Source organism: Leiobunum rupestre, chromosome 1, assembly GCF_980474605.1.
Source record: "Leiobunum rupestre chromosome 1, qqLeiRupe1.1.hap1, whole genome shotgun sequence".
NCBI classification, from domain to species: Eukaryota; Metazoa; Arthropoda; class Arachnida; order Opiliones; family Sclerosomatidae; genus Leiobunum; species Leiobunum rupestre.
The window spans coordinates 16535535-16558716 of record NC_143384.1 but is presented as its reverse complement, the minus strand read 5'-3'; the positions used below and the strand labels follow the sequence as shown (position 1 = coordinate 16558716).

Sequence of the window (23182 nt, the reverse complement as noted above, 5' to 3'; positions counted from 1 at the left end):
ACGAATAGAGAAGAGGTAACGCCATTTTAATTACGTATTTTTTTATACCAGCGGTTTTAAAAATTAGAATTTTCAAATAAAATTGCGAAAATGATTATTTTTTCGTTGCACTTTTTTTACTGAGTTAAAATTTTATTTACTTAGTCTAAAACATCGCTTAAAATAGTATTAGAAGTGGTTTTTGTAAAACATCGTTAAATATTTATTCCCTTTCCAGCTAAAGTTTAAATTGGCGCCATCTATTATGCATAAGAGCAGTAAAATCGAACCTTTAATGGATTAGCTCTAAATGTTTGCTTTCCCTCTGAGCTATTTACGTTCTTAAAGTAATGGGTCCCTTAGAGGATTATTTGAGCTAGGATTATTTTCTAAGCATTAAAGGACTCGTAAGATAGTTACCCCGCTTCAATAAAAGGCTATCCGCGACCGAAAACTATCGCTACGCCCCCTTTGGTTCGCCATTGAAACCTAGATAGGTTTCGGCTATTAGTTTTTCCTCATCGTTATTCGTAAATTGAACTTTATAAACAATGATACTTGCATTTTTATATTAATTTTTTCATCGTTTGCTCATATTTTGATAAGTTTTTTTTTATTCGGTATTGTAACGTGTGGGCCGAATTCAGTCCGCTCGTCCACCTGATTAATCAGGGCAAGATATGTGTAACGGCCAGGCCAACGGAGGGATTCGTGTGCCCGGGTGTACCGCAAATATATCTCGTACTTATTTCGCCAAATTAGTCTTAATTGTACAAGGCCTAGTGGTTTTTAACAAGTACGCTGCTCGATAAATAATATAAATAATAAGTTTTCATAACTATGTCTCGATTTGTTGAGTTGGAAAATTATAATTATCAGTATTTTTATTTAAACACTATAAATACATGACGACGTGTCACGTAAGCTTGACACAAATATTGCATCGTTTTGAAGTTGTTGAATATTCGACTCCGAAGTACAAAGTAAGTTATGTAACGGGAAAAGTAAAACGTCCAAAATGTTCACGTGACTCCCAAAGTTGTTGCTCAAACTTCTAGAGTGCTCGGGTTTCTGACTAATTGACTCTCACTAATTGATTGACAATCTATAGTTTAGCTCGTGCCTCGCGATCACAAGATTTTGTTTCCGTGGTTACTATTTTCATATTGTCTGCTTCCCCAATTCTATTTGTCAGCTTCCAAAATTCGCCACTTGGAGGAAATAGGAATAACGTCCATTGTTAAATCCACTACATATAAAGGCCGCATTAGTTTCAAAGTGAGAAATATTAGAGGAAAGAATAGCAAATGGAAAAGGAACCACTGACCAATAAAACGAGGCTTTAGAAAAGCCAATTCAGGCCAGAGGACGATATTTTCGCGGGTCACGACAATGACCACTTGGCTTAGAAGACCCTCCCACTTCCCTTCGACCTACATGCTTTAGCTCGGCCGTTTGACCAACATAGGATAATGGAATACGTCTACAGTATTCGCTCCAAAGCAAAATCAAGTAAAACTCATTTTTGTCATTTTTAACACTATACCAAATTAAGATAATTTATGGATTTTTTTTACATTTTACTACTTTAAAATGTAGTCAATATAGTAGCATATGTAACATAATAATTCATAAGTGTGCCTTGTGTAACTTTTCCATAGAAATAATTGCATTGAAAAGTTGTTTCACACGTATTTTCTTTAATGATACCCGTTTCACTGGATATGACGTAAAATGTATTTAGAATGTAATATTCATCTCATACGAACTCACGAAAACGGAATTTTCAGGTTGAACGTAACTAAAGGCTTAACGAACCCAAAATGTAAATCACTTGAATTTTATATGTATTTAGAGTTTAATATTCATCTTATATGTTGCTACATACGAACTCACCAAAACGGGATTTACAGTTTGAACGTAACTAAAGGCCTAACGAACCCAAAATGTAAAACACTTCAATTTTATATGTATTTAGAGTTTAATATTCATCTCATATGTTGCTACATACGAACTCACGAAAATGGAATTTACAGGTTGAACGTAACTAAAGGCCTAACGAACTAAAAATGTAAATCACTTGAATTTTATATGTATTTAGAATTTAATATTCATCTCATATGTTACTACATACGAACTCACGAAAATGGAATTTACAGGTTGAACGTAACTAAAGGCTTAACGAACTTATAATTTAAAAATAATACTTAAATTTTATAGGTATTTAGAAGTAAATATTTATCTCTACGGGATAACCAGGAACACACTAGAGTCTAAAACGTAGTTTTAATATCAGTTTAAGAAAATGAAATCTAAAGAGAAAAATCAGGGTTTTAATTTCTAAAAAGGAAAATGGCGTTTAGTGAAGTTTTCCTCCGAAAAGCCAATCGAGAGAACTCAATAACAAGAAAATGTTAGTGGCACGTAGATTCCCCAGTAGATGGCGGAGCGAAGCAATGGTACCTCAGCGCGAAGATTCCTTCTGAAGTCTGGCCAAATATATTGGTCAAGTCTGCACGGACGTAACTCTTGTCTGTCAGAATGTTCATTTGGACCCTGAAGGGGGGGGGGGGGGGTAGGGGTTTACCTAGAGGGCATTTAAAGCCGCCAACAAAAGCTACCAAACTGAGTTCTCGTCAGGGGTGATTTCATACCGTCCCTATCCAATAGCGTATCGAGGCTATATAACCCCCACGTACCGTCGTTGCAATGTACGGGTGGTTTATGGACTTTCCATTTGGGATTGCTTCGAGCAAATTCGATATTGGGAGCCAAAGACAGATACGCGGAGAATGGAATAGCGTGCTATTGTACGTTCATTATTAATTAATGATAGGATTGGTTATTAACCTAGCAGAACGGTGGCCTTAATAATAAAAAAATATATCTTTTAAGAATTACCGGATTAAATATTTTCGCTTGGTTGGTTACCAGATTAGGCACTAACTAACAATATTCAGTTGCAATCTTAGAAAGGGGAATTAATATGCAGTTGACGTTATTTACCATAATCGTTTCCCTATCTAAGGTTGAAACTGATTATACAATACATACTAGAGTCAAACCAAATTTAATTTGGTGGAATACGCCTATTTACAGAATCCGATTCGACCGAATATTTTTGGAAACATTTCCAAAATATAACCCAATGGCGGGTTTTATACCCATTCGACCGAATATTTTGGGGAACATTTCCAAAATATAACCGAATGTCGAGTTTGAGGTCCTTTCGACAGAATCCCATTCGACCGAATATTTTCGGAAACATTTCCAAAATATAACCCAATGACGGGGCTTATACCCATTCGACCGAATATTTTCGGAAACATTTCCAAAATATAACCGAATGTCGAGTTTGGTGTTTCCAAAAATATTCGATCGAATGGGTATAAAACCCGCCATTGGGTTATATTTTGGAAATGTTTCCAGAAACATTCGGTCGAATGAGATTCTGTCGAATGGACCTCAAACTCGACAATCGGTTATATATATTTTGGAAATGTTTCGTAAAATATTCGGTCGAATGGGTATAAAACTTGACATTCGTTTATATTTTGGAAATGATTCCAAAAATATTCGGTCGAATGGGTAAAAAACCCGTCATTGGGTTATATTTTGGAAATGTTTCCAGAAATATTCGGTCGAATGGGTATAAGCCCCGTCATTGGGTTATATTTTGGAAATGTTTCCAGGAATATTCGGTCGAATGGGTAAAAAACCCGTCATTTCGTTATATTTTGGAAATGTTTCCAGAAATATTCGGTCGAATGGGTATAAGCCCCGTCATTGGGTTATATTTTGGAAATGTTTCCAGGAATATTCGGTCGAATGGGTAAAAAACCCGTCATTGGGTTATATTTTGGAAATGTTTCCAGAAATATTCGGTCGAATGGGTATAAGCCCCGTCATTGGGTTATATTTTGGAAATGTTTCCAGGAATATTCGGTCGAATGGGTAAAAAACCCGTCATTGGGTTATATTTTGGAAATGTTTCCAGAAATATTCGGTCGAATGGGTATAAGCCCCGTCATTGGGTTATATTTTGGAAATGTTTCCAGGAATATTCGGTCGAATGGGTATAAGCCCCGTCATTGGGTTATATTTTGGAAATGTTTCCAAAAATATTCGGTCGAATGGGTAAAAAACCCGTCATTTCGTTATATTTTGGAAATGTTTCCAGAAATATTCGGTCGAATGGGTATAAGCCCCGTCATTGGGTTATATTTTGGAAATGTTTCCAGGAATATTCGGTCGAATGGGATTCGGTCGAATGGACCTCAAACTCGACATTCGGTTATATTTTGCCAAAATATAACCGAATGTCGAGTTTGAGGCCCATTCGACCGAATCCTTTTGTACCGTATGTTTCGGAAATGTAGCTTAATCGTGGGTTTCAGGCCCATTCGACGGATAGTTCTAGATTTTGGAATGTATTTATTATCGAATGGGATTCTGTAGAATTTGTCTTAAGCAATTAGGATCGACACTCACTTTATAGACGCAATTTTAGCCTTTTAAACCCAAGCAAGGACCATATAAGAAGTAGCTTACACGTCCCAGTTGTGTGTATTAATACTTCTCAACGAATCTTTCAATAATTTCTATACGCAGCACTAAGGTTGTAAGACTCCTCAGATGTTGATATACTATAGCGACTTCTATCTTTTACGTAAACAAACATACATTTCCTATTGAACAAACAATTACAATAAACCAGAATCAGTTCGGAAATCAACTACGCAGCACTAAGGTTGTAAGACTCCTCAGATGTTGATATACTATAGCGACTTCTATCTTTTACGTAAACAAACATACATTTCCTATTGAACAAACAATTACAATAAACCAGAATCAGTTCGGAAATCAACTACGCAGCACTAAGGTTGTAAGACTCCTCAGATGTTGATATACTATAGCGACTTCTATCTTTTACGTAAACAAACATACATTTCCTATTGAACAAACAATTACAATAAACCAGAATCAGTTCGGAAATCAACTACCGCAATTACAATAAACCAGAATCAGTTCGGAAATCAACTACCGCAATTACAATAAACCAGAATCAGTTCGGAAATCAACTACCGCAATTACAATAAACCAGAATCAGTTCGGAAATCAACTACCGCAATTACAATAAACCAAAATCAGTTCGGAAATCAACTACCGCAATTACAATAAACCAGAATCAGTTCGGAAATCAACTACCGCAATTACAATAAACCAGAATCAGTTCGGAAATCAACTACCGCAATTACAATAAACCAGAATCAGTTCGGAAATCAACTACCGCAATTACAATAAACCAGAATCAGTTCGGAAATCAAGTACCGCAATTACAATAAACCAGAATCAGTTCGGAAATCAAGTACCGCAATTACAATAAACCAGAATCAGTTCGGAAATCAACTACCGCAATTTCAAGCTCCACCTGTTTTACGAATCAATAGTAGATAATCAATAATCAAATTAAAATGAATCACTTTAACCAATACAATGGCTTCCGACAAGACTCATTTTAAATTAATCTAATATTGCCTCCCGTTTACTACTACATAAATTAGGCAAATAATTATAAACTGTTCGAAACACTACATTCTGAACTCGCTCGACGCGAAAACTGAAGTTTGGCGGGATTAATTTTCTCGCCGAAATAATTTTAGCTTATTTATCAAATTAGATCGTTTATAGGAAACTTAAGACACAGCGCTTCTTGAATAATTGAAAACAGTGGTATTTGTCGGAGTACACGAGGAAAACGTACGCGACAAAGGCTTAAAATGGAGCGACTTAAGCCTTGGCAGCGTTATATTTATACCGGATTTACTCCCCCCTTAATTTCATCGAGAACACTCGTTCGTGCCCCGTTTGTAAAACTCCTCAAAGAGACGCTTGAATAAGTAATGGCTCTCCCGGGACTACAACGTACACGCCCACTCTCCCCAGCGCCCTCTGGCTCGGAAACGCAACAACTCTCTTTCCGTCTCGTGTCATAATAAAACTAGGAAACAACAAGAATCTTTCTATTGTTTTCGATTAACAAAGCATTTTCATGACAAATAGATCGATTTTGTAGACAGTAGCTCCCCCGCTAATCAACTACGTACAGTTACCCCCTTCCTAGTCTTAGATTTGCAGAATAAGATAACTAATGAATTTCTATCGCTAGATCCCTAAGAGCGGCCTAGTTTCCAATTATAGATTGAGTCTCGTTTATTTTTTAAGCCGTCACGAGATCGGCGGAATCCTGTTTTTCTTTACGATTTCGATGTCTGGATTAACCACTGCAAATTGCTTTATTCCCTTTGGTTTTAGAATGTCCAATTTATGCGAGAAACCGTGAGGCTGTTCACAAATTACGTAACGTCAAAAAATTTACTTTTTGCGACACTTACTCGTAGAGTAACAATTTGAATTAAATAATTGATAATTTATGTTATATTAATGAGAAAACTATGATATGTTAGGTATCATATGAAATAGAGTTGTAAGTCCGAAAAGTTTCCGGAAAATGACCGAGGCCTTTAATCCGGAAAATTTTCCGTATTTTTCAAAAAAAAGTTTTTATTCCATGATTAGTCTAATATTGTTGCAAATTTATATAAAGCGGCATTTTCTCTTCATTTTTTCGAATCTAAAAGTAAAACCAAACCTCTAGACTAGCTTTAAACTGATTAACAATGTAACACTATTAATGTTTTGTAGTATGTTTACTGATATTAGACATTTTATATCGATTAAAAAGTTAAAAACATTAAAAACCCTTAAAAAGTAATACATGTTTAAATTTTTTATTTTTCCGATTTGCGGAAAATTTTACGGAAATTTTTCCGCATTTTATTTTTCCGGAAAATTAACAACTCTAGAATTATGAAATTACGTAATTTGAGAACGACCATTTCGACAAATATATTACTGCATCAGAAGCATAACCAGCAAACCCAATCTTCAAATTGCATCGACCACCAGCGTACCCTATGGAGATAATCGCGAAACTCTTACACCCAAATGCAAACCGCACGTGTTAAAAGGGCCACACACCAAGCGTGAAATAAACCCCATTGGGTGGAAATCCTTTCAATATCGGACACCGTGGCGCTACAATCATCGCTGATCTAAAAGAACCAGGATGGAAATATAAAATAGTGGGTGGTAATCTTTGCAATGTTGCACACCATGGCGCTACAAGCAATACCAATCGCACAATTTCTGGTCCGGTAGTTAATTTGTCCAATGATACAATAAAGCCTTTATGAAAATAATGGGTTGAAATCTTTCCAATGTTGAACACCGTGGCGCAACAAGCGCCGTTGCTCTAAAAGTACCAATCGCACAATTTCTGGTCCGGTAGTTTATTTGTCCAATGATACAATAAAGCCTTTATGAAAATAATGGGTTGAAATCTTTCCAATGTGCTACAAGTGCCGCTGCTCTAAAAGTACCAAGCGGGTAATCAAGATTCAGGTCCAGTAATTTATTTGTCCAATGATACAATAAAGCCTTTATGAAAATAATGGATGAAACTCTTTCCAATATCGGACACCGTGGCGTTACAAGCAACCAAGCACGCAATTTCGGGTCCGGTAATTTATTTGTCCAATATGATAGGCTAAAACGTTTATGAAAATTGCTGTTAAAAATAAATATAATGCCAATAAGAAAGAGTTAAAGGAAGTGGGTGGTGGGGTATCGGAGACTTTATTGTTTTACGGTAGTGAATCCGGGAGTTGCCGTATCCCGATAACGGAACCATCAATTAAAACCTACTCATCCGTGTTTCGCGCGCTCTTTAGCCGATATAAAAAGAAGGGGACAAACTTTTCCACGACGAGAATAATATCGATCGCCGACCAACAATGGCCAGAGCCGACAGGGACTAAGGCTTTTAATACGCGTCTCCGTACATAGATGCCCGATGGTTTTTAACCTTCACTGGCTTTGTTTTTTTTCCTTTTGACTTTGAGAATGGGAGGTGATGGAATATACCCGGATAGATGAAAGTGGGGCCCACTCTGACGAGCGCGGTGTGTTGGACCATCATATCAAAGCTACCGATGCTGAAGTACGATTTGAAAGAAATAATGCAAATACAGGGTGCTGCTTAGACACTTCTACCGTATTATACGGTTAGAAAATTTGTAAAATTATCCGGTAGGAAAACTTGAATAATTATCCGGTTAAGATTTTTTAATTATCCGGTTAGAGCACTATTAATATTATCCAGTTAAAAAATTTTGAAAGAAAATTGGCAAAATTAGCTGACTAGACAACTTTACAAAATTATCCGACTAGAAAACTTTACAAAATTATCCGGTTAGAAAATTTGTAAAATTATCGGACTAGATATCTTTGTAAAATTATAGGACTAGATATCTTTGTTAAATTATCGGACTAGATATCTTTGTAAAATTATCGGACTAGATATTTTGTAAAATTATCGGACTAGATATCTTTGTAAAATTATCGGACTAGATATCTTTGTAAAATTATCGGACTAGATATTTTTGTAAAATTATCGGACTAGATATCTTTGTAAAATTATCGGACTAGATATTTTTGTAAAATTATCGGACTAGATATCTTTGTAAAATTATCGGACTAGATATCTTTGTAAAATTATCGGACTAGATATTTTTGTAAAATTATCGGACTAGATATCTTTGTAAAATTAACGGACTAGATATCTTGGAAAATTATCGGACTAGATATCTTTGTAAAATTATCGGACTAGATATCTTTGTAAAATTATCGAACTAGATATTTTTGTAAAATTATCGGACTAGATATCTTTGTAAAATTATCGGACTAGATATCTTTGTAAAATTATCGGACTAGATATTTTTGTAAAATTATCGGACTAGATATCTTTGTAAAATTATCGGACTAGATATTTTTGTAAAATTATCGGACTAGATATCTTTGTAAAATTATCGGACTAGATATCTTTGTAAAATTATCGGACTAGATATTTTTGTAAAATTATCGGACTAGATATCTTTGTAAAATTAACGGACTAGATATCTTTGAAAATTATCGGACTAGATATCTTTGTAAAATTATCGGACTAGATATCTTTGTAAAATTATCGGACTAGATATTTTTGTAAAATTATCGGACTAGATATCTTTGTAAAATTATCGGACTAGATATTTTTGTAAAATTATCGGACTAGATATCTTTGTAAAATTATCGGACTAGATATTTTTGTAAAATTATCGGACTAGATATCTTTGTAAAATTATCGGACTACATATTTTTGTAAAATTATCGGACTAGATATCTTTGTAAAATTATCGGACTAGATATTTTTGTAAAATTATCGGACTAGATATCTTTGTAAAATTATCGGACTAGATATTTTTGTAAAATTATCGGACTAGATATTTTTGTAAAATTATCGGACTAGATATCTTTGTAAAATTATCGGACTAGATATCTTTGTAAAATTATCGGACTAGATATCTTTGTAAAATTATCGGACTAGATATCTTTGAAAATTATCGGACTAGATATCTTTGTAAAATTATCGGACTAGATATCTTTGTAAAATTATCGGACTAGATATTTTTGTAAAATTATCGGACTAGATATCTTTGTAAAATTAACGGACTAGATATCTTTGAAAAATATCGGACTAGATATCTTTGTAAAATTATCGGACTAGATATCTTTGTAAAATTATCAGACTAGATATTTTTGTAAAATTATCGGACTAGATATTTTTGTAAAATTATCGGACTAGATATCTTTGTAAAATTATCGGACTAGATATTTTTGTAAAATTATCGGACTAGATATCTTTGTAAAATTATCGGACTAGATATTTTTGTAAAATTATCGGACTAGATATCTTTGTAAAATTATCGGACTAGATATTTTTGTAAAATTATCGGACTAGATATCTTTGTAAAATTATCGGACTAGATATTTTTGTAAAATTATCGGACTAGATATCTTTGTAAAATTATCGGACTAGATATCTTTGAAAATTATCGGACTAGATATCTTTGTAAAATTATCGGACTAGATATCTTTGTAAAATTATCGGACTAGATATTTTTGTAAAATTATCGGACTAGATATCTTTGTAAAATTATCGGACTAGATATTTTTGTAAAATTATCGGACTAGATATCTTTGTAAAATTATCGGACTTGATATTTTTGTAAAATTATCGGACTAGATATCTTTGTAAAATTATCGGACTAGATATTTTTGTAAAATTATCGGACTAGATATCTTTGTAAAATTATCGGACTAGATATTTTTGTAAAATTATCGGACTAGATATCTTTGTAAAATTATCGGACTAGATATCTTTGAAAATTATTGGACTAGATATCTTTGTAAAATTATCGGACTAGATATCTTTGAAAATTATCGGACTAGATATCTTTGTAAAATTATCGGACTAGATATCTTTGTAAAATTATCGGACTAGATATCTTTGAAAATTATCGGACTAGATCTCTTTGTAAAATTATCGGACTAGATATCTTTGTAAAATTATCGGACTAGATATTTTTGTAAAATTATCGGACTAGATATCTTTGTAAAATTATCGGACTAGATATTTTTGTAAAATTATCGGACTAGATATCTTTGTAAAATTATCGGACTAGATATCTTTGTAAAATTATCGGACTAGATATTTTTGTAAAATTATCGGACTAGATATTTTTGTAAAATTATCGGACTAGATATCTTTGTAAAATTATCGGACTAGATATTTTTGTAAAATTATCGGACTAGATATCTTTGTAAAATTATCGGACTAGATATCTTTGTAAAATTATCCGGTTATAAAATTGGGAAAATTATACGGTTGAAAATTTGGGAAATTATCCGGTTATTAAACTTGGATAATTACCCGGTTAAGTTTTTTTTAAATTATCCGGTAAGAGCACTATTAAAATTATCCAGTTAGAAAATTGGCAAAATTATCCGGTTAGAAAATTGGGAAAATTATCCGATTAAACAACTTGTAAAATTAGCCGGTCTGAAATTGGTAAAATTACACGGTTAGAAAATTTGCAAAATTTATCCGGTTAGAAAACGTATAAAATGTATCCGGTAGGAAATCGTATAAAATTTATCCGGTAGGAAATCGTATAAAATTTATCCGGTTAGAAAATTTATAAAAATAACAATTAGAAATATGTGAAACACGTATTTAGTCGCTAAGGGCGATCTTGTTACGCTCTCACGCGCTTGTAAATTCCCTCCCCCCTCCCATTCCCCCGCCCGGATCGTGATATAGGTGGCGCTGTCTTCGCTTTCGGAACATTTGGCCAACGTTGCTAATGGGTTATCCCTTAGAATAAAGGGTATAGATCAGCCCGCCCTCTGTTGGGTTTCTAAATAGCCCCCTTTCGCCCATATTAGATAATGCCGCGCGGTGAAGTATACTTATACGCTGCGGTGGCGGTTCTAACAAGTACGCGCTTTCCCTCGTTGAAGAAGACGATCGTTTCGTAAACTATACGTAGCGCGTACCCTTTTTATTAGCGTAATTGGAAGTGTCAGGTAAATTGGACCGCTGTCGGCACCTCGGCAGAAATTTTTCCAATCAAGCCGATCTAACTTTTTTATCTTTGGTTTTTTTTCGCCCCTCCTGTTTTTTTATCCCCCCCCCCCACCCACCCACACACACACAAAACAAGAAGAAATCCCGTAGTCTTACAGGATTAGACTTTGAAAGGTTTCTTTTGGCATGAATGGACCGACTTTGAAAACTTTTTTTTTCTGTGGCATGTACCTACGAACTTTTCAATTTGGGGATAACAAGATTTTGTGTTAAGATGGCGGCTACCGTTCGAATGTCAGACGTGATGGGGGAGGGAAGAGGCAGATATAAAGAACTCAATGTCTTCAAAAAATGGCTTAGAAATTTTTGGTTGGTCAAACATTTATGTTGGTCTAGTGTAGGCACAAGGCTCAATATAATCTGATGAGACATTTTTTGGATTGAGATCTTAAGCAAAACCCAGTAAAGTGTTTAAAGAGAACTTTAGAAATGTTTAACAGGAGTTTGGGGGTATCTGGCGCTAGTTAGGCTAGTTAGGTTATAACCAGGTCGTAGGGCGAATTAGTAGACAGGCCTGACGGAAAAGGAGAAAACGGGTGTGAAATATCAGGGCCCTGGAAGCTTTGGGGCCTGGGTTATTGCCTTCTGACAAGTTTCTCCACTAAAACGTATCTTCAGTAATAACTTTTCTTTTTGGCCCGGAATTATTGGATTAACCGGGCCCAGACCGGCTCTAGGTGGCCTGTTAGTAGACGTATTTCGTTGCAGACGATGTAAAATCAAGCCCAACGAAAGGGCCCGTGCAGCCTGTGGTTGTAGAATCATATTTTTCCTCAAAAGTGGGGCCCATTTTTAAACAAACTTTATAGAAGGTAAAAATGTCATTGCTTGAGGACCCAGAAATTAACTTGAGGTTCATCCTGAGCTTCCTAAAAATCGATTTGTGGGCTCCCAAGTAAAATAACAAAAGGAGGCTATAGACTGCGTAGCCTATCCATGGAGCTAAAACTAACGTGCTGGTAGAAAAATTAAATTAGGTGATCCACCATAGATATGAAATCAGTGGCGGATCTAGGTGGTAGGCTATGTAGGATATAGCCTACAATGATAATTTATTTTGGTATTCCTTGGTTTAAATGAAACTTCTAATATAACCTACCCGTCATTTTGAAGGGGCAATAAATTTAATATTTGAGAATTTTTGGGGGTTTTGGGGCCCATTTTCAATATTGGCCGCTCCCTATTATGCCTTTTGGCAATAGTGGCGCTGCTTGGTGGTTTATTGCGCCGGTAATCCATAATATTGTTTGGGTCCTTCGTAAAGAAAGCGTGGGAGGCCATATTCCCCTTAAAGGGGAACGGTCAAGCTTTAACCAGTTAGATAGCCCTATAGCCCATTAAAAACTAAAATTTATGGCGAAAACCGCATAAAAAAATATTGAGTCGTTAATTTTTAATAAAATAAAGAAATTTCGGGAAATCGAAAAGCGCGCGTCCGCCGCGACACCTGGTGAGAAGTCGGTGAGACAGAAAAACAACGTAAAAGCGCGCGCTGCTGAAGACGCGAAAAATTTGTCTTGCACGAGTGGCGCGTTCCAGTTATAAGAGACCTAAGCCTAAATTGCGCGATTTTAAAAGTTAGCATAGTTCGCAAATCGCTCATACGGGGTAAGGGGAGCTGACGGCCGCCCCTAAGATGGCGACGAAAATTCAAACCCAAACACCCGGCGTTATTTTTCGTTTCAACTTTTTGGTCCAAAAGTTATTTTTTCAAGACAAAAAAAAGGTACGTGTTAGTATATTGAACGTCTTGTTAATCTTTTGATACGGAAATAAGGCCATATTTGGAAAAGCTTGGCCGTTCCCCTTTAAGGAAACTTGTGCGAAGAGCCTCGGAAGTTCCTACAGAAAAGTCGACACCTGACAATAAAGCCACTGTCATAGTAGACCTCTAAACCCAGATTAAGTCGGTTTGATTGTCAGTTTCGTCCATCCATGAAATTTAGAGAAAGTCGCGAAAGTGCGAGGGCTTTTTTAAGGGAGTTACATTTTATTTTAAGTCTCAAAGAAGGTGCAAATCGTAAGTGGATTTGAAACCCTCCCAAAGTAAAATCCTGAATAGTAGGAGGATGCTTTTCGCTAGTACTAGGATTTGGGAGTAACACTAAGACGTCATTTTACTCCGATTCGGTGGTGGAGAATAGGGTAAAACTGTTTTTCCAAAATGGCTGCCTGTGGTTATTTTACCAGATAAATTTTGTATAAGCAGATCAATTCAATTTCAATTCAATTCAATTTAATTTATTTAACATAGTTTAGAGGTCAGCAGTCGATTAATTTTTATCCATGAATAAAATAAGCTCGGCGATATTTAAATAATATTTATTTAAATAACCAATAGTTGAAAAAAATTGTAAAATGTTTAAATAATCGAAAGTGAATAAGCCTATTATTTAAATAAAACAAACAATTATTTAAATAAATGCCTCTTTTATTAAAAAAAATGCTTGGTTGCGTAAAAACATAATTAAATAAGTTAAAATGATATTCTTTTGAACAACGTTTTTTAAATACGGAAAATTTGTGGATAATGAATAAACAATTCCGAACACTAACATAGTTGTAACTTTTTTGGTTTTTTTTGGGGGGGGGGGGGGGGGGGGGCAAGTGATGATTTAATCAGTTTACTATCTTTATTTCCGCTTTGGAGGAGCAAAAAGTGTAGGGCCGATACAGTGTAGAGTAGTTCGATCTATGCTTTAACGGGAATCCATACCTCTACTTCGAATGCTTACCATGCCGTATCGCAAATATGGTAAGATCACTCTGACGGCTTTGGCCCCGCCTACGAGAGAAAAAATCCCATCTGCGCGCGCTCCCCTCTCACGTGGTGGTTTGTTAAGTTAACATAGTGACGTCAAAAAAAACCGTCAGCCACATCGAGACGAAAATCTGCCGCGATAAGCATTCCAAGTAGAGGTATGGATTCCTGACTTTAATTTAGTGTAAACGGGGTACTCCTTTAGTTGCAGAATAAGCGAAAAGTGTCCGCCTAGTGTGATCGTGACGTTATTTGACTAGTAAGAAATCCCCAAAAAATATTTGGTCTTTAAAATAGAATGTTAAGGGGGAAGACTACAGTGGCCATTGTCTACTTTCGCGCTATTTCAAGCTGAACTCTTTTAATTTTGTATTTTAACTTATAAAATTAATTTTTAAGTGTAGAACAGCCTTTTGTTTAGTGATTAAAATAATTTTGACAATTTTAAATTTAAAAGTAATTAAGTTATTACGTTTTAATTCGGACCCTCGCAGCTAAACAAGTTGGGCAAGCGCCCAAACTACCCTTTAGTTAGAACCTTATATCTCGTTAACTATTAATATTAGAATTATCAAAATTATTTTAAGCACTAGAGGAAGGTTCAGCCTAATAATAAAAATATAATTCAATTATGTAATTGTTAAAACAGAAACGTTCAGCTTTTACTGTATTCTTCCCTCTTAAAAATGGCGTTTGTTACAACAATGTAGCTTGTTTATGTTGTGCGGAGCAGCTAACCAGGGAATAAAATAGATCTGCACAAAAAGAAACGAAATAAAGTATGCAATTCCGCGCTCCAAAACGACAAAAACTCAATGTACAGATGACTAATATCAATCATCTATAACCGGAGAACCCCAATACGAGGGAGAAGAAAAGGTATTCGTTCGATATAAATGCAATAATAGTCCCTTTCAATCATTCCTCCAAATTGAAAACATCCAGAATCCCCCAAGCCGTTAACCGCAAATCTAAGACGGCAAAGGCCTAAGATCATTTGTTCCAAACCCCGTAAAACTCCGGTTCCAAAGACGTAAAATACGACTGAGATATAACAAAGTCCCCTCTGTATAAGGCGTAATTTCTATATTTTCTTATTTCGAGTCAAAAACCGGGCAGAAATCGAATGTAGTAGAATCCACGACGAGGACGCAAAGAAAAAACGTGTAGCCTTAATTCTGTTTACAAAGAGACTGAGACCTATGTAGTAATTCTCATACGACGAAAAAACACGCGGAAAAAGGATTTAACCTAAGGTAAGGGGGGCCAGGAGCCGAGGATAAGGTTACGACTATACCTAAAGGCGAAACCAGAAAGAAGAAGGGAAGGGGGGGAAACGTGTTAAAGGTGGAAGTACTTTTCGTTTCCAGCAGATGGCGCCACTCTCAGCTCCTTTTTCCTCCGACGCCGCGACCTTTCGCGTCGCTCCACGCGCGAATCGATTCCGCGGGGGATTCTCCGCTTTCCGCGCGCCGCCCGAGTCGAGGTTTCCCTGTCCCGGGACTTGGCGCCCAGTAGCACACGCCCCCCCCTCTGCCGCCCCCCTTTCCATTCCGGTGGAACGTGAAAAACATTTTTGCCAACGCGTCAGTACTGTCTGTCACTGCGCGCCCTCCTTTCATTCCGCCTTTCGCTCAAATTACGACTAAAAGTTTCTTCGAAGCAGATTTCTCTCTCGTTTTACCGAATCGTGCATATCGTTGCAAGACACAGGGATTCAAATCGTTTTTAAATCAAATTCTGTGTTTTTCATTTTTAGAACAATTTTAGGTTAAAATAGGCGTTTTCATACTAATAAAATTTATTATACCCTATCGCACCTATACTGCAAGTTGTGTTTATTTTAAGAAAAAATAGGCATTTTCATACTACTAGAATATATTATACCGTATCGCATATATACTGCAAGTTGTGTATATTTTTAGAAAAAATAGGCATTTTCATACTAATAGAATTTATTATACCGTATCGTGCATATCCTGAAAGTTGTGTATAACCTTTGGTTAAATCTAATTCCGTGTTTTGGATTATTAGAACCATTTTAGGTTTAAATGGGCGTTTTCATACTACTAGAATATATTATACCGTATCGCACCTATACTGCAAGTTGTGTTTAGTTTTAGAAAAAATAGGCATTTTCATACTACTAGAATATATTATATCGTATCGCACCTATACTGCAGGTTCTGTATATTTTTAGAAAAAATAGGCATTTTAAAACTACTAGAATATATTTTATCGTATTCATATTGTGTATATCCTTCAAGTTGCCTATTATTTTCGATAAAAATAGGTGTTTTCATACTACTAGAATATATTCTACCTAATAGTGTAAGTTCTCAAGACATTGGCATTCAATTCGTTTGCATCTAATTCCACGTGTTTTCATTATTCTTTTAATTTTTTAGAAGAAATTGAGATAAAATAGGCATTTCCAAACTACTAGAATACATCGCTACCTTAGGTGCCAAAACAAGGTAGCTCGATTTACGCTAATTTGCCCCCGGGCGTGTCGGTGTAAAGTTTGATCACGATTCTGAGCATAGTCAATCCCCGTAAGTAGAAATAAATACAATCATGGTTATACTATTTCAAATATTTTAATATTTTGAACTAAATATTCTTAACTATTATTTTTAACTAAATATTCTTAACTATTATTTTGAACTAAATATTTTGAACTAAATATTTTTAACTAAATATTCTTAACTATTATTTTTAACTAAATATTCTTAACTATTATTTTTAACTAAATATTTTGAACTAAATATTCTTAACTATTATTTTGAACTAAATATCCTTAACTATTATTTTGACCTAAATATTTTGAACTAAATATTTTGAACTAAATATTTTGAACTAAATATTTTGAACTAAATATTCTTAACTATTATTTTGAACTAAATATTTTGAACTAAATATTTTGAACTAAATATTTTGAACTAAATATTTTGAACTAAATATTTTGAACTAAATATTTTGAACTAAATATTTTGAACTAAATATTTTGAACTAAATATTTTGAACTAAATATTTTGAACTAAATATTTTGAACTAAATATTTTGAACTAAATAGTTTTAACTAAATATTTGTAATTAAATATTTGTAACTAAATATTTGTAACTAAATATTTGTAACTAAATATTTGTAACTAAATATTTGTAACTAAATATTTGTAACTAAATATTTGTAACTAAATATTTGTAACTAAATATTTGTAACTAAATATTTGTAACTAAATATTTGTAACTAAATATTTGTAACTAAATATTTGTAACTAAATATTTGTAACTAAATATTTGTAACTAAATATTTGTAACTAAATATTTGTAACTAAATATTTGTAACTAAATATTTGTAACTAAATATTTGTAACTAAATGTTTTTAACTTTAAAATATTTTTAACTAAATATTTTTAAGATACCTGGTTTTGGAATTACGATAGCAGAGGGAAGGGGGGGGGAGAGTTCCTCCTTTCCAAACAATTTATTGGTTAGGGCAGCTACTGTTATTTTCTCCCCCAACTTTTTGGTCGGTTTAAAACTTCAAATTGACGAACGGACGATATTAAATTTTTGCTTAATGAAGCAAAATTCACCCAATACGAGAAAATTTTGTTTCATTAAATATTGCTTTTGTATCAAATTGTACTTGTAATCGTTTGTAATTTTTACTTAATTTCAGTCTAAATTATCACCTTAAATCCATAAAAAATCAAAAATAGGCGAAATATTAAATTTGTGGTGTTCTGATTATCTTACTTCAACATTTATCAAGGTGATAATTCTACTATTACTAGACTTATAAATTCTACTACCACATCGTATCTATACATACTATTAATTTTGAATGAATTCTACTATTTTGTATTAAGAAATTAATTTATTTTAAAATTAATTATAATACATTTAAAAAATTGAGGCGCTTCTGACTTTATTCGAAGCGGGCCTCGTTAATAATATGTGGCGCCATCTCTAGATTAATTTATGAATTTTTTATTAGCAAAGATCGACGTATCGTCTGCTAAATAATAGTTCGACAACGAATCTAAAGATGGCGATAGTGTAATAATGAAATTTCGTCTGCTATGAGGGGAGTTAGCCATTGAATCTTACGTTTAATCAATTTAATAAATATTTGTTAAATAAAATTACGTCAACAAAGTAGATTGTAGTAGGAATTCTATTATTTATTCGATTTTATTATAGTTTATGTGACATAGAATATTTTTAGTACGTTTAATCAAGAATGTATTTATTTATACCTAGGGAGAATGTCTATGTCGAGACGGTTTTTAGCCTTTCTCTCAATCCACCCGTTGGTCCCCCCAGTACGCTCCTCCGCTTCAAATAAAACGAATAGTCCCGGTATTTCATTGGCTGCTTAAAATTTACGTCACCTAACGCGATGGAAATCAAACGCCGGTGACGTTTTGTCTTTCCCCCCGCGCGAGACGGGGAAAAGGCGTTCAACGTGCCCGGCGATTGTCGCAACATAATCATTCTTCCTAAATATACATAAATACATTCTTGGTTTAATCAATTTATTAAATATTAGTTTCTATAAATAACATTATATTATTAATGGTTGTAGTAGCAATCCTATTATTTATTCGATTTTATTCCCATAGAAGTTACATAGAATATCTACGGAACGTTTAATCTAGGAGCAGCAAACACAAGGAGAACGCAGCTAGCCTTTAAACACGCTAACGAATGGTTGTGTACGAATTTCATTGGACGAGCGTCACGAGCCTTTACGCTGAACATTTTACGGGCGGGGGGAGACAATTTCCGAATTTTCCCCTTCCGACGGCAGCAGGCGCTAAAGCCAAAGAGTATAAAAACTACGTAACCTAGAGATATAATGACGGTCGAAAGCAGTAAAGGAAGTTGTAGCAACCGGGGGGGGGGGGGGGGAAGGCACTCAGTGAATTTGCACTTCAAATTTCGGTACCGCAGCGCCACTACGGCAGTTTTAAGTGGCAATCATTTTGATTTAGTTCAACATTCTTGAAAATTAATTAAGGAATTGGTTACCTTTAGAACTTGGCAACGTTAGAGAACAAACGCCTTATTCTTCACTTTTTTAAAATAAACACCGAAACAACGAATCCACAAATTCTAACTAAAAAAATCACGAAACAGTAACCAATTACTGTCACTTTTTTGAATTGACAGATATTAGACAATTAAATATCCAAAATGCCAAATTTAGCACCTCCGCAACACCGTAACTGACATTTTTCTCCGGTTTTATTATTTATTGTACTAAATACTGCCGTAGTGGCGCTGCGGTACCGAAATTTGAAGTGCAAATTCACTGAGTGCCTTCCCCCCCGGTTGCTACAACTTCCTTTTCTGCTTTCGACCGTCATTATATCTCTAGGTTACGTAGTTTTTATACTCTTTGCTAAAGCGTCTAGCCAATGAAAAATGTACGCAAGAAAATCCACGACTTTTGGCGGGTTGCGTTCTCCTTGTGTGGGGTGTTGTGTTTGTTGCTCCTAGGTTTAATCAATTTAACAATTATAGGTGATTCTGAAATATAATATCGACAAATACATGTATAAAAGAGTTAATTTTATGGGCGCGCGCTCTTGATATATTAGTAGATTGTGGCTCGCGATTGTTTACGCGCGTTGAAAATGAAAAATAAAGCACGCGCTCAAATACTTTAACCAAGTCCATACAACATATTAAAGTAACCAAATCATGTGACCACCAATCTTTTTCGGAATCACCTATTGACTTAAAGAAATAATATTCCATAATTAAAGAATTAGAATAAGCCTACAATTTATTCCAAATAAACCCGATTAAACTGACCATTTCAAAATTAATCCTACAAAGATACCACCACCTTCATCCAATTAAAACCAGAATCATAGTTGCTAGTGTTTACTACCTGTAATGGTCAAACACTAATTTCGCCCAGAGCTGTTATATAACCTTTCCCTATTGAATTTTAATTTTAATCAAACTAAAACTCAACCCATTATACACTAACGGAAGGAAGAGGAGTGCTAGAAAATCCGTGCTTTTCTATAAACAACGGTATAATTAAATTTTGCCCTCCCCCCCCCCCGTTATTCTGGTTTCGCCGCCAGAAAATCGGAGTAAGAGATTTCTCACAAATTTAATTTGCAGGTGAAAGGAATTAGGCAAAGGAGTTTACGCACAAGCGGGTGGTGGTATGCGAGTTTTAATGGAACCTATTTCCTTTTTCTTTCGTTTGGAAGGTGGGGCCCAATGGAGGGGCTCAAATTTGGGAAATTGATGTTTAATTTTATCTCGGGGGGGGGGGGGGGCAGTACCCCCTTAAATTGCGAGAAAAGATGCCCCAAACCAAAATTTTAATTTTTTTGTTTTATTATTTCGAGAAATTGTTTTGCGGTTTTAATATTTGGCCCATCAGTTGATGGCTAAGATTAAAAGTTATTTTCATAAATATTAAACATTAATAATAATATTAATTGTACAATAGTGGAAACTCTTTTATTTTTATTTTAATTGTATGTACAAGCAAGAGCGGTAACAATTCTTTTAAATAATAATAGTTTAAAAATTATTTTTTTTTTCTACGGGGTGTTTTAAATTAGTTGATAAGACCATTTTTCTCAAAAGAAATTTTTTTGCGTATTAAAGCGGAAATTAAACTTTCAAAGTATAGAAAATATAAATTTTTTGATTTTTAAACTGCTCCAATTTTACTGAAAAAATTAAAATTATACATTTCTGAAAAGTACATATTTCGTCGCTAGGTGATACACCAAGAAGCGTCTATATTTGAAGAACCTCGTGGAAATACCTGAAAAAAATGGTTTTATTCCATCGAAAAACTTATTTTCCTAAGTATAAAAATTAATTTTGATAAATATTAAATATTCTAATAAACGTAAAAAGACTTTTAATCTTTTCTACAGGGTATTTCAATTTGTGAAAAATAATTTTTTTATTCATTTTAAAAATAAATTTCAAAATAGCATTTTCAAGATTCAAAATTTTATGGAAAAAAGTCTACATTCTAGTCGTGATTTTATAAATATAAGAAATATTTTAATAAATACTAAATATTCTAAATTTCTAGTAATATTTTTCGTCGCTAGGGGCTACACCCTCCAAATAAAACCCGTCTATATTTGTAGAGCCTAGTTGAAAACCTGTAAAAAACATTTTTACCATCGAAAATCGTAATTTTATAAATATAAGAAGTATTTTAATAAATACTAAATATTATGTTTCGTCGCTAGGGGCTACACCCTCCAAATAAAACCTGTCTATATTTGTAGAGCATAGTTAAAAACCTATAAAAAAGGGTACCATTAGAAATCGTGATTATATAAGTATAAGAAGTATTTTATTAAATACTAAATATTCTAATAATATTTTTCGTCGCTAGGGGCTACACCCTAAAAAATAAAACCCGTCTATATTTGTAGAGCTTAGTCGAACACCTTTAAATAACGGATTTGTACCATCCAAAATCGTAATTTTATAAGTATAAGCAGTATTTGAATAAATACTAAATATTCTAATAATATTTTTCGTCGCTAGGGATACACAAAAATGACCGCCTATATTTGTATAGCCTAGTCGAAAGAAAACTGATTAAAAATGGTTTTCTAGCATCGAAAATCGTAATTTTATAAATATAAGAAGTATTTTCATAAATACTAAATATTCTAATAATCTTTTTCGTCGCTAGGGGATACAACCTAAAAAATAAAACCCGTCTATATTTGTAGAGCTTAGTCTAACACCTTTAAATAACGGATTTGTACCATCCAAAATCGTAATTTTATAAGTATAAGCAGTATTTTAATAAATACTAAATATTCTAATAATATTTTTCGTCGCTAGGGATACACAAAAATGACCGCCTATATTTGTATAGCCTAGTCGAAAGAAAACTGATTAAAAATGTTTTTCTAGCATCGAAAATCGTAATTTTATAAATATAAGAAGTATTTTCATAAATATTAAATATTCTAATAATATTTTTCGTCGCTAGGGGCTACACCCTAAAAAATAAAACCCGTCTATATTTGTAGAGCCTAGTCGAAAACTTAAAAAAAAAACGCTTTGTTCCAACGAAAAAATAATATAAAACCGCAATAAGTGACTCGGAAAAACGTTCTTAATCGCATCACCCTGTATTTTCGGGTGGGAAGCTCAAGAGCAGCGGAATCGCGATGGATGGAGAGAGGAGGAAGAGGAGAGAGGAGAGCCGCTCTCTCGGCTTTTCCCGGATCCCCTTCACTTCAGTTCTCTCTCGGACCTCAGAGATGACGCCGGGTCGCGTCAGGTGGGTTACGCGGGATATAGTTCTCGACTTCGCCACTAGGAGCGCGCGCCACGTTAAGCCGCGAGGAGGTGGAGAATAAAAAAAATAAATAAATAAAAAAAAAACTACCTAACAAAGGCTAAAGAAAAATCATCTTCGGATAGGGACAAACTGTACGTCTCGGTGCATCGGGTGAAGAAATAGGGACGGAATAATACCGCCCCCCTCGCGCGCGATAACTGACTGCCGCTTCCCCCCTCCAATTCGCCCCCCTCGATAAAATAAATCTCCAAAAACCCCTATCTAATACGCTTTTAAAAATACTGTTGCATGGGAAATGACTCGGCGGTAAGCAACAACCGTGTTAATAACCTTATTTAGTCTTTACAATACTATTTCGGCTTCAACGCACCAACCATCATCGTAAGAAGAACATTTTTTCTCGTTCCGGTTAGTCAATATAAAGGTAGCGAGCGTTCTATCCTTTCGTAAAGTTAACATTCCGCGTTAACTGGAGAAAAATGTACCCTTAAGGCTTTTAAATTATTATTATTAACATTTTTTCGA

The 23182-nt window shown here is 34.4% G+C and overlaps 1 protein-coding gene across 1 annotated transcript in view; it reads left to right on the top strand.

Annotated features, from left to right (window-relative positions):
- Window positions 1-1289: 1289 nt before the first annotated feature.
- Window positions 1290-23182, top strand: part of LOC149961198 (fatty acid synthase-like) — a 119638-nt gene continuing 97745 nt past the window's right edge. The window contains exon 1 of the mRNA XM_090175714.1: window positions 1290-1491. Within this exon, the coding sequence (XP_090031840.1) occupies window positions 1452-1491 (40 nt within the window). The 5' untranslated portion in view covers window positions 1290-1451. The remainder of the gene's footprint in view (window positions 1492-23182) is intronic.